Source organism: Ranitomeya variabilis, chromosome 7 (assembly GCF_051348905.1).
Source record: "Ranitomeya variabilis isolate aRanVar5 chromosome 7, aRanVar5.hap1, whole genome shotgun sequence".
In the NCBI taxonomy this organism is placed as follows: Eukaryota; Metazoa; Chordata; class Amphibia; order Anura; family Dendrobatidae; genus Ranitomeya; species Ranitomeya variabilis.
The window spans coordinates 226,254,984-226,268,633 of NC_135238.1; the positions used below are offsets into that span (position 1 = coordinate 226,254,984).

Genomic DNA, 13,650 nt, shown 5'->3' on the forward strand with positions numbered 1-13,650 from the left:
TGATTTTGGCAAAAAAAAAAACTGCCATGAAAAATTAACGTGTGATTCCAGTCTTCAAAAGTTTTCCCATCTTAATAAGTTTAGAATTTGCTAATGTCAGAGGATCTCACTGATGGAACTCCAGTAGTGATGAGCAAATATACTCGGTACTCGAGATTTCCCGAGCACGCTCGGGTGTCCTCCGAGTATTTTTTAGTGGTCGGAGATTTAGTTTTTCTTGCTGCAGCTGAATAATTTGCATCTGTTAGCCAGCATAAGTACATGTGGGGATTCCCTAGCAACCAGGCAACCCCCACATGTATTATGCTGGCTAACAGATGTAAACCATTCAGCTGCGGCAAGAAAACTAATTCTCCGAGTACTTACAAATACTCGGAGGGCACCAGAGCGTGCTCGGGAAATCACGAGTACCGAGTATATTCGCTCATCACTAAACTCCAGTTGATCTCGAAAACGGGTCATTTCGGGGTCAATTCTCACACCATGGGCCTGTCAGAGATAGCGCCTTGTTTAGATATCATGTTGGCAAGTATCAAAATATTTACTTGACAACAGAGAGATGAGTCCTTCCTTACCCTTCATCTTGTCTTAACATATTTCATTATAATTGGTTAGAGACAACCAGCTTTGAAAAAGAAAACATACTTTTGTGATACTCTGTCACAAGATATTTATTCTATATGTATAAATATGTGTCCATCCAAAGATTGTGATGTGAGTTGCATTCTAATGAGGGGTTTGCTACCATGTTGTGATAGTTTAGTACATTTGTATTTGTCCTTAACTAAATAATTAGAAACCTGTAGGTGGACTCATCTGTATGGACTATCGATTGTGAATTTTGAGAAAATACGATTTTTAAGCCAGTGAGAAAAAAAGGGCAAAATAGCGATTTATAGAAAAAAGACTTAATTCAAAGCATCTATATATGAATCTAAAAATTACAAAAGGGACGCCCATTAACTATCTTACCATTTATAATATGTTGGTCAACTTACGGAATTTGGTGCCTCAAACACCAGAATGCGGGAGGGAATGCTACCACTAGAAAAGAAGCCAACAATACGCTCTGCCGACACTTAATCAATGCATTATTCATTGCGTTAAAATTGAGCTATTCCGTAAATGTATCTCAGGAGTTATTCATTCCTGTTATATACAGCTCTGGCAAAAATTAAGAGACCACTGCAAACTGTTCAGTTTGTCTGATTTTTCTCTTTATAGGTATATTTTTGAGTAAAATGTAAATAATTATTTTACTCTATAAACTTCTGACAACATGTCTCTGAAGTTCCAAGCAATACATTTTGTAGTTTTTTTCTGAAAAGGAGAAATGGTCAAAATAAAAAAAAAAACACAGTGCTTTCAGACCTGAAATAATGCAAAGAAAACAAGTTCATAATCATTTAGAGACAACAACTCTAATGTTTTAACTCAGGAAGAGGTCAGAAATCAATATTTTGTGGAATAACCATGAGTTTTAATCACAGCTTTCATGCGTCTTGGCATGCTTTCCACCAGTCTTTCACACTGCTTCTGGCGCACACATGTAAGCAGTTCTTCTTAGTTTGATGGCTTTGTAACTATCCATCATCCTCATCCTATCATCATCCATTCCAGAGGTTTTCAATGGGGTTCAGGTCTGGAGATTGGGCCGCCCATGGCAGGCATTTGATGTGGTGGTCTCTTAATTTTTGTCAGAGCTGTAGTTTGCTACGACCCAATCTGTACATGTTATATGCAAATAGTCTTCAAATTACCATTTCCATCTTCATAGTCATTATCTCTAGTCTTAATTAACTTATTACTAATAATGTGCTTAATTTCCTTTTAGAAACATTCGAGGCTTTCATCATTTTTTCCATCCGTCACGAGATTAGACGGATCGACCTTCATAAAAGGGATTACAGCCTATTAGTGCCTGGTTTAAGAAACACGATTGCGTTGGATTTTCATTTTAATCAGAGCTTGCTTTACTGGACTGATGTTGTGGAGGATAAAATATATAGAGGTCGATTATCAGAGACATCAGGTAAGTACACAAGGGGAAATCAATATTCCTGGAAATCACAACATTTGGAAAGTCACTAATACGCATTCAAGTCAGTAATAAGCTTTATGTGTGAGCAAAGGATTCAGCAGGTTGTATTTGGGGGGTTTATATTTGTGTGTTTGTAGGATTATAAAGAAGAAAGGAGATAATAGAAAGCATAATGTACCATTTATAACGGTGCTACACTATATGTAGAAAAGTATTAGGACTCCCATCTTCAGCAGTGACTTCAGGTTTTTCGTTCAGTCCTACTGCCCCCAGTGAATAACATCCAGCCCCATTGCCCCAGTGTATAACATCCAGCCCCATTGCCCCCAGTGTATAACATCCAGTCGCATTGCCCCAGTGTATAACATCCAGACCCATTGCCCCCAGTGTATAACATCCAGCCCCATTGCCCCCAGTGCATAACATCCAGCCCCATTGCCCCAGTGTATAACATCCAGCCCCATTGCCCCCAGTGTATAACATCCAGCCCCATTGCCCCCAGTGTATAACATCCAGCCCCATTGTCCCCAGTGTATAACATCCAGCCCCATTGCCCCCAGTGTATAACATCCAGCCCCATTGTCCCCAGTGTATAACATCAGCCCCATTTCTCCCAGTGTATAACATCCAGCCCCATTGCCCCAGTATATAACATCCAGCCTCATTGCCCCAGTGTATAACATCCAGCCCCATTGCCCCGTGTATAACATCCAGCCCCATTGCCCCAGTATATAACATCCATCCCCATTGCCTCCAGTGTATAACATCCAGCCCCATTGCCCCAGTATATAACATCCAGCCCCATTGCCCCCAGTGTATAACATCCAGCCCCATTGTCCCCAGTGTATAACATCCAGCCCCATTGCCCCCAGTGTATAACATCCAGCCCCATTGTCCCCAGTGTATAACATCAGCCCCATTTCTCCCAGTGTATAACATCCAGCCCCATTGCCCCAGTATATAACATCCAGCCTCATTGCCCCAGTGTATAACATCCAGCCCCATTGCCCCGTGTATAACATCCAGCCCCATTGCCCCAGTATATAACATCCATCCCCATTGCCTCCAGTGTATAACATCCAGCCCCATTGCCCCAGTATATAACATCCAGCCCCATTGCCTCCAGTGTATAACATCCAGCCCAATTGCCCCAGTATATAACATCCAGCCCCATTGCCCCGTGTATAACATCCAGCCCCATTGCCCCAGTATATAACATCCATCCCCATTGCCTCCAGTGTATAACATCCAGCCCCATTGCCCCAGTATATAACATCCAGCCCCATTGCCTCCAGTGTATAACATCCAGCCCAATTGCCCCAGTATATAACATCCATCCCCATTGCCCCAGTGTATAACATCCAGCCCCATTGCCCCCAGTGTATAACATCCAGCCCCATTGCCCCAGTGTATAACATCCAGCCCCATTTCACCCAGTGTATAACATCCAGCCCCATTTCACCCAGTGTATAACATCCAGCCCCATTGCCCCCAGTGTATAACATCCAGCCCCATTGCCCCCAGTGTATAACATCCAGCCCCATTGCCCCAGTGTATAACATCCAGTCCCATTTCACCCAGTGTATAACATCCAGCCCCATTGCCCCCAGTGTATAACATCCAGCCCCATTGCTCCAGTGTATAACATCCAGCCCCATTGCCCCCAGTGTATAACATCCAGCCCCATTGCCCCCAGTGTATAACATCCAGCCCCATTGCCCCCAGTGTATAACATCCAGCCCCATTGCCCCAGTGTATAACATCCAGTCCCATTTCACCCAGTGTATAACATCCAGCCCCATTGCCCCCAGTGTATAACATCCAGCCCCATTTCACCCAGTGTATAACATCCAGTCCCATTGCTCCAGTGTATAACATCCAGCCCCATTGCCCCCAGTGTATAACATCCAGCCCCATTGCCCCCAGTGTATAACATCCAGCCCCATTGCCCCCAGTGTATAACATCCAGCCCCATTGCTCCAGTGTATAACATCCAGCCCCATTGCCCCCAGTGTATAACATCCAGCCCCATTGCCCCCAGTGTATAACATCCAGCCCCATTGCCCCCAGTATATAGTTTCTTCCCTCCCCTCACCATTCCGTCAGCCTTTACTAACATGTGACAGAACGTCCGGCGGTGCGGATCTCCCTGATACCAGCGCGGTCCTGTAATAGGAGCCACCGGGGTAACAAGTCCGTCCATGACATTTCTTCCTCCTGCATCCTTCCCCATCACATGTGAATGATATTATTGAGAAGTGGAAGGAACTGCAGCAGCTCAGCCTTGAAATGAAGACTCCGTAGCATTACAGAGCAGGGGGCCAAGTGCTGAAGAGAACAGGTCAGAAAAGTCACCACCGCTCTGCTGACTCCTTAACTGCAGAGTCCAGACCCCCTCTTTTAGTATCATCACCACAAACACTGCGCCTCTGCCGGGAGCTTCATGGCTGGGCAGTTGCATGCAGCCTTACATCACCAAGCACAATGCCAGGCATCTGATGAAGTGGTGTAAATCTGCCACTACTGGACTCTGGAAAAAGTGGAAACCTGTTTTGTGCAGAGGTTCTTGATAGTTTGGACAACATGAATCACCTGATAAGCTCCCTTTAAGAAAAAGTGGAGAAAAGAAATGGATTAATACATGACTTTATGATCAGATTTTGCATGGTTGCCTGTAACGTGGAAACATACACGTCTGCATAGATACAATTCATGGTGGAAAAATGAAACAATAAGGCCGGTGTCACACTGGCGTATTGCATCCGATGCGAGATCATCCGATGCGATATGCTAATGACACTCGGCTCCTGCTCGCAGCAGAGCAGGAGCCGAGTGTCATGCGTCTGTGCTCCAATTCTCTCGCACAGGGAGGATCGGAGCACAGCTGCGGAGGAGGCGGAGAAATTAATTTCTCCATCTCCTCCATTGCTGGGGTCCGCTTATAACGCACAGCACTCGGATGATATCCTAGTGGTGTGCGCTGTCTCACTCGCACCCATAGGCTTATATGGGTGCGAGTGAGCCGAGAGTTTTCCTCGGTCCGAGACAATCGCAGCATGCTGCGATTGTCTCGGACCGAGGAAAACGGCCGACAAAAAGTCGGCTGGTGGGAGCTGCCCCATAGCTGAACATTGGTCCGAGTGCAATGCGATTTTTTATCGCATTGCACTCGGCCATTTAAAACGCCAGTGTGACGCCGGCCTAACAATTTTAGTTGCATTCGTGTTTATTTTAGGTCTTCACATTAGGCCGGTGTCTTGATTTTTAGTTCTGAGTGTCCTTCTTAGCTCCAATTACAACTTGCAGACACGATTGCTAAATAAAAAAACAAAAAACAAACGAAAACCTTTGCAAAGTTACTCAACGTATTTGATATATTTATACAGTAAAATCTCGTTAAAACTAGAAATTAAGCCTCAAATATGAATTAAGAACTTCAAAACACGTCAATTATTTATTCTTTTCTTTTAAAGTGCAAATTATCTTTCATGCTCATAATTTTTTTCTAATTTTGATTGGAATAAGAAAAAAACACATATATTTCCCTCTAATTTCATTTCTTCAAAGATACATATCTGAGTATAGCGAATGGTAATACAGGTTTCCTTATTTCATATACTCCACAAAGCGGAGATTAAAAGCCTGTGAAGTCTTTAGATTTCAAGAAACCCCCCACTTATAACTATATAAAGCTAACAGTTATATTCATGCACAATCCTTGTCTTCTTATTTAGAGCACATTCCGCATCAACTGATATAAAGATGTGTAACGATTAGAGATCAATCAAAATCCTAAATCTATTTAGGAGAAAAAAAATGGTATCCAAGGTTTGACCTTCTTTGATCAGCAGGAGGGAAAATTATAGTAATTTTCCTTAGAGCAATGAAATAGATAATAGCAACATAAAAATATTCATGTAAACAGGATTACATTTTTTTATTTTGCATTGTTCAGCATTAGTTTTAAAAAACATTTTTCATTGGGGATTACTTAAATTATAGTGTCTGCCATCTTTGTGCTCCTAGTAATCACAGAGAATACCAAAATAATAATATACTGCAATACTGAGGTTCCTACTTTACAGGAAAAAGACCACAGATTTAAGTTGGAGTAAAAAAAAAAAAAAAATGAAAAAAGTTTTCAAGAATATTTAAAAGTTTAAAAAAACAAAAAAAATCAATCAAGACTCTTTTCCTTACTGCAAATAAAAAAAATCTGTTAAGTAAACATATTTGCTATTAAAATATCACACTGTTTTATACAGAATTAATGGATTATAAAATTAAAAAACAAACAAAAAAGTTACCTCGCTTCCTCAAAAAATGCACATGCACCTAAAAAAAAAACACAGCTTGCCCCTGAAAATACTCTTTTGCAAGTAGTAAAACATAAAAAAGAAAAATAATTTGGCCCATCACATATTGAACACTATGAAAACAAACATGCAATATTTTTTTATTCTATTTACCCATTTTCAGGCTCATTAAGTACAGTCAATTAATGCCATTGAAAACTTTCAAAACTACAGTTCATTCCCCCCAAAAACAGGCTTTATGCATCCTCCATACGGCTCTGTCAAAGGGAGCAATAAAAAACTTATGACACTTAGAAATGTATAGCTGAAAAATAGAAAAATTGCATGAAAGTTAACATATGAATTGATGATTGATTGGATAAATGAATGATTGATAATGTAAGCTGAAGGATACATTTTCTGCTCCAATTAATCGATGATCTCGTTCTAAGCTTCACAAACAAAGTAACTTCAGATCCTCTTTTCATCCTGACTACTGATGATTTCCACTGCAATTAAATGTTGAAATGATGGGCGTGAATGAAGCCGCTAATAACTGCTTGCATATCTCTGTGCTAAATTAATGATGGTAAAATCTTTCTCCTCTTTTTCTAGGTGTAAGTGGAATTGAAGTAGTCATTCAGCATGGTCTGGCCACACCTGAGGGCTTAGCGATCGACTGGATAGCTGGGAACATGTATTGGATAGATAGCAATTTGGACCAAATCGAAGTTGCTAAATTAGATGGCAAAATGAGAGCGACATTGATAGCCGGTGGAATGGAACACCCCCGAGCCATCGCTTTGGATCCAAGATATGGGTAAATCAATAACTTGATTTTTTTAATTGCATTTAGGGAACAAGATATTTAGCAATCTGTTTGTTTGTATGTACTGAGTTACTCCTTCCCAGGCAGAAGCTTGTCTAGAGCTGTGGTTCCCACTCCACCCATGAAGTATCACTTACCTGGTGCTCAGTCATCCAGAGATCTGCTCAGATCTTCATGCTGGTTTACTTCTGTAGCCTGAAAGCTCAGATCGCATGCTGCAGTTATTATGACCTGTCAAGGATTTTGCATGGAAAATCATTGTAAGTCTGAAGGACATGAAGGTCATAGTTGAGAACTTGTAGTCAGTGCACAGGTTTTAGGATAGGTCATGACAATGACTGAATGTGATCTGAGCATGAAAACCTTAGAATAATGGATAAGCATAAAACAGGTTTGTAAGATTAATAAGTCATATCATAGATTATTCTGTATCAACCAACTCTTGTAATGTTCCATTTTGGAAATACATATTAGAAAGTGGGTTGGTTCAGCTCACCACTCCAGTGTTAGAGACAAATATCCCAGGAAACTTCGAAGGTGGTCTGGATGTGGTGCACAGAGTATGCACTGGTCTGGTGTCCAGGACAAATAGCTCTAAACGACTACAAAAAGGAATGTTCTCCAGCACCAATATAACAGAATGAGCACATGTTAAAAGAATCTATAGTGCTTACACATTTCGAGTGTTAAACCCTCAACCATAGGCATGTTGGTCAGTTTTCGATAAAGGATCAGGATCTGGGTTTCTACCTCAAACTTGTTTGTGTGAAGCCAAGTTTTTGCTATTGTTTTTCTAGATTTTGACCCAATCGTCCTGTTATTAACAGTTGATCTTTACAACTCTGATAACATTAATATTCATGATTATGTTGGGATCTTGTCAGAGAGTAATGGGCAGTATGCAATGCTTGTGATATTTTATCATGCAAAGCCCACTGCCTAAGATGGTGTTAGCCATTGCCTCTACACTACTGACAACTAGTGATATAGACAGGGCTGACACTGAGCTGTATTTATCCCCTGGCTGATGTTGTCTGGTGTACCCCTGATGCTGCCTGGTGTACTCCTGATTTTCAATGGAAAACTTATACAGTTTACAGAGACACAGGCTTAAAACACATCAATCAGCAGCAGAAGCATTGGATGGTGGTGTGGTATTTGTCCAAAGATAAGGCTTAGATTTTCTCGCTACTTGCTTGAGTTTTAGGGCTACACACATCGCTGTTCTTCCACTCTAGAGGGCAATCAATCTCTTCATGGTTGGCCTCAGAATTCAGCACTCCTGCAGTGTCTTCATCCACATAGTGGCACCTCAGACATTTTGCAGGTCTTGCTTCATCCTCTAAATATAGGACAGCTCCATGTGCGTGTTACATCTGTACCCCATCTACTAGTGGGCAGGCAATAGGTTACCTGACTTCAGATTTGCTGAACCTATAACTTCACAATGAGATGACTAGTCTATGATGATGGCTCATCCTTGGGCTTTGACCCACTTATTAACTGAACCAGACCCACCTCCTAGCATTGACAAATTTGTAACTCTACATGAGCAAATTGATTCTAAACAAGTCAAAGTTGTTTAGAAATTCCCAAAATTTATGGGTTCAGAACAGCACTTCTCTGCTCATGTCTACAGGCATCATATCTGGTTACATCTGCCCCATTCCAACATCTTTGGTCCTTTCACAATTCACCAGACCTCAAATAGTCAGGATGTCGCTCTGTGATGTGTCTTGCCATCAACATCATAAGGCCTGTTGCATGAAGAAAAAAAAATGATGTCATTGATTTGACAAAACCAGATGCCTGAAGGCTGGTTCAAAGCAGAGTGAGGCAGCATGGCTGGCCAGCATAAGGGGTAAATAATTACTGGTAATAAGTTTATTATGGTTTTGGTCTGGAATGACTTCAGAGCATAATAAAACAAATTTGATTTGCAGAAAATGTATTCGATGCAAATCAAATTTCCTTGCAAAATTTGAGCGGATCTGTTGAATTGAATTTTAGAGGATTCGCTCTTCTATTTGCATATGATTTTTTTTTCTGAGCTTCTATTTGCTTATTTATGATGCCAGACCACACCAAAGTTTAGCTGGGCTTTTATGTAATCATAAATTGGCAGAGAGGTGCTCTGAGAAATGACAGGTAAGAGAGTTACAAACTCCCCTCCAGAACAAGTTCACTAAAGGATTCTCCTCAAATGGTAAAAAATTCTTAATGAAACCCAATAGCAAAACTATTTGTTAGCCCCAAATTCTTGCATTTAAGAAAAAAAGCTTGTTTCTGAATATGCTCATATCCTTTAAATAGTACTTTCTTAATAAAATCATATCTAAATTAGAGTATTTAAGGTTAATATTACATAGGCAAATCTCTAATATAATATTCAATAATATAATTTTGATTCTCCCGAGAAGGTCATTATTTTGTCTCTTCTGTATTTAAACCCCTATTATTGGATTCATACCTAACATTATGTAACTACATATTGCATTTATTAATGAGAAATAAACAAACATGATCCCATAATGGAATGAGGCTAAAATCAGCAGCAGATGCAGTGATAATAGAGTCCTATCATTGCTTCATTTTCATATGCCGGGGGTTCTAAGAAAGCCCCCGTTTTTCCAGCTGAGGTCATCATCATTCTAATGCTTCTTAAGGAACAGGAGTTATTACATCTCCTCATTCTGTCTGACATTTACATTAAGTGGTACTTGACCTTTTCAGTCTAACATTTTAGATATTCCCTGTTTGAAGAAAATCATTTTGATAATGCTGCTCAATAGCTCAGCTGATCCTAATGGAACTTTAGTTTGCTTTACAGAAGTTGAATTTATCACTCTTGTGAGTTCAGCTCCGCTGAGATGGATTGTGATATTCCATGTTTATTAATTACATCTCATTTGTCGTATGTCAGGTCAATGGTGATCTGCGGGAACTGGGAGAAACATGATGAAATACCATGGGACTTTTGTAAGAGACTAAAAAAAAATAATTATTTGCTTCTTTTCCCCCATAAACATCCCTAAAACCTTCCCAATATACATTAGATATGACTGACAGTCTAGCATGTATAGGGTCTCCCAATTCTCCCCAGACATATATCTGGGGACAGAAGGATCCGACACTTAGGATTTCCAAAGACTAATGCTGTTGTTCTTTGGGATATTATTTAGATTGTTAGCGGCCCTTTATTAAAGAACTCAGGGGCGCTCGGCAAAGCCAAAAATTCTGGTATGTAGAGAAATTGGAGAAATAGCTTTTGGCTAAATGATCTTTCAGCTGACACCTATCGAATGTGTGTGGAGGGCTCAACTCTTGTCCAAGATTGTGTCTGGTACTGTAGTTCAGCTCTATCCAAGTGAATTTGGCTTAGCCCATAGACCATGGTGCCTCTCCTATCTATAGTTCATGTCCATACTGCACCTCAGCTCTATCCAAGTGAATTTGGCTTAGCCCATAAACCATGGTGCCTCTCCTGTCTATAGTCCATGTCCATACTGCACCTCAGCTCTATCCAAGTGAATTTGGCTTAGCCCATAGAACCTGGTGCCTCTCCTGTCTATAGTCCATGTCCATACTGCACCTCAGCTCTATCCAAGTGAATTTGGCTTAGCCCATAGACCATGGTGCCTCTCCTGTCTATAGTCTGAGTCCAATAGTGCACCTCAGCTCTACCCAAGTGAATTTGGCTTAGCCCGTAGACCATGATGCCTCTCCTGTCTATAGTCCATGTCCACACTGCACCTCAGCTCTATCCAAGTGAATTTGGCTTAGCCCATGAACGATGGTGCCTCTCCTGCCTATAGTCCATGTCCATACTGCACCTCAGCTCTATCCAAATGAATGAATTTGGCTTAGCCCATAGACCATGGTGCATCTCCTGTCTATAGTCCATGTCCATACTGCACCTCAGCTCTATCCAAATGAATGAATTTGGCTTAGCCCATAGACCATGGTGCATCTCCTGTCTATAGTCCATGTCCACACTGCACCTCAGCTCCTTCCAAGTGAATTTGGCTTAGCCCATAGAACCTGGTGCCATTCCTTTCTATCCATGGTACTACAACTCAACTTTATTCAAGTGATTTTGGCTGTGCAGATCCAGGATAAAAGGCTGCAAACAAACTCTGATCCTGAAGTTACATTCTTCCAAGTGTCTCCTAGATGTTGCTAATATGCACTCTGAGTTGGTTTGTAGTCTGTTACCATGAGATGAATATATCTGCATATGAGCTGTGTGCATGGAAAGTATTTAATCAAGACCATTTGTAGTTTGATAATTTTAGTTTCAATTTTAGATGCACTAGAATAGTAGTTGTGATGATGGACATAAACTTCAAAAGGATAGATAGATAGATAGATAGATAGATAGATAGATAGATAGATAGATAGATAGATAGATAGATAGATAGATGCAAACAATGGAAGCAGCACTCCCATTGGGCTATTGCTTGGGAAGATGTGTGCCCCATTTACTTATTTGATATGTAGCTGGTGGGGCTTAAAGTTTTCATTTTTAGATAGATATGGTAGATATAGAAGAAATAGATGATATGAGACAGATAGATAATTAGATGGATACTGGAATTGACGCTAATTAATTATCAGGACCCATCATTGCAAAAGAAGGTCCATCACGTCAGAGGCATTTCTTAGGGCCCCACCCAGCAGCTACATATTACCGATGTGGACAATGGACGGTGCCCTTTGAATCGATTTGCACCAACTCTGATTGATACAGTGTATGGATATGATGAGATAGATACAGTAAATGGCTAGATACATACAAGTTTAAACTTGTTTTTTAATCAAGTTTTATTTAATTACTTTTTTTAAGCTTTTACCACTGAAACAGAAACGCGTCACCTGTTTTGCTATTTTCATCCTTACCGCTATTATTGGTGACACACAATATTGAAAACCTAAAGCTAAAGTATATAACGCATAATAAGAAATCTAGTGATACTCATGATATATTGTATTTGGTACGGTAATACAAAGAATCTGCTTCTGGGAATAACTTTATTTTTATTTATTGGAAATCCCTACAATAGCTCAAAGTGAAAGACATGTGAAGAAATATGTTTTTGCCTCCAGAGCTTGAAATTATATCTCAGCTGTATAGGGCAGGATGCGGTGTGCCTCTATTAGATAAGTAAAATGATTTATCTGCTGGGTTCAAGAGTCACGGAGTGTCAATGGCCGTCTGTCATACATGGTTTATATATTACCAGAAGACAGGTTCTCAGATCTGGTTTGTCTCTATAACTATTCACGCTTCTCTCTTTTTCATGCAGTATACTTTTTTGGACGGATTGGGATGCCACTTTTCCACGTATTGAGTCGGTGTCGATGAGTGGAGCTGGGAGAAAGATTATTTACAAAGATATGGAAAGTGGAGCGTGGCCCAATGGTCTCACTGTAGATCACTTTGAAAGAAGGATCGTTTGGACAGATGCCAGGTAAAACTCCCCATGGGCTTATATCTGTGGTAAAAATATGGAAAACTAATAGACACGTTAGAAATCAGACTTTTTACATTTTAAGTTGAAGTTAGGGTTGCAAAGAAACTAAAAAAGGTTGTCCAAAATTGGAAAAATATGGAACTTTCTTCAAAGGGTAGAGAAATCCCTATCAGTTGGATATTTCTGGTATTAGGACTTATTTTCACTGAATGTGTCAGAACTCCAATATCATATACAACCTATGGATAGCTGTGGTGCTATTTTTCATAAGATGGTCAGATGAATCCAGATTTCAGTTGTACCATGATAATAGAAGGGTCAGAATTTGGCATAACCAGCATGAATCAATGAACCCTTCCAGTCAGGTTGTATTCTTGGTACAACCTGGCTTCTATGTTACCGGTGGATTGACGACCATTTCCTGTCAGGCTGTTGGGGGTGGATTAATGGTGTGGGCAATGTTTTCATGGCATACCCAGGCTTGTGTGATACCTGTGGATGGATGACACTTCCTGTCAGGCTGGTAGAGTAATGGGGTGGGCAATGTTTTGATGACACATCTTGACTTCTATGACACTTGTGGATGAATGAACTTTTTCTGTCAGGCTGCTGGAGATGAAGTTATGATATGGGCAATGTTTTTGGTTTGGCACACCCTGATTTCTACTATATCTGTGGCTGGATGACCATCTTCTGTCATTCTAGTGGAGTGAAGGTTTGGGAAATGTTTTCATGGCACATCCTGGGTCCTTTGATGCCTGTGGATGGATGATCACTTCCTGTCAGACTGGTGGAGTAAGGGTAGTGTGGGCAATGTTTTCACGTCACACCCTAGTTTCTATGATACTCGTGGATGAATGACTGCTTCTGTTTAGGCTGTTGGAGGTGGTTTAATGATGCCGGGAAAGTTTCCTTTGTGCACTCTGGCTCCTGTTATACCTGAGGATGCTTTACCCTATCCTATCAGGTTGGTTTAATAATAGCATGACAAATGTTTCATGGCACACCTTG

General features: G+C 40.6%; 1 protein-coding gene across 5 annotated transcripts in view; it reads left to right on the plus strand.

Moving 5' to 3' along the window:
* LRP1B (LDL receptor related protein 1B) overlaps positions 1–13,650 on the plus strand; it is a 1,636,337-nt gene that overhangs the window by 1,033,208 nt on the left and 589,479 nt on the right. For all 5 annotated transcript variants that reach the window (XM_077273024.1, XM_077273022.1, XM_077273019.1 and 2 more), the window contains exons 24-26: positions 1,835–2,032; positions 6,952–7,156; positions 12,472–12,636. In XM_077273024.1, the coding sequence (XP_077129139.1) occupies positions 1,835–2,032; positions 6,952–7,156; positions 12,472–12,636 (568 nt within the window). The remainder of the gene's footprint in view (positions 1–1,834; positions 2,033–6,951; positions 7,157–12,471; positions 12,637–13,650) is intronic.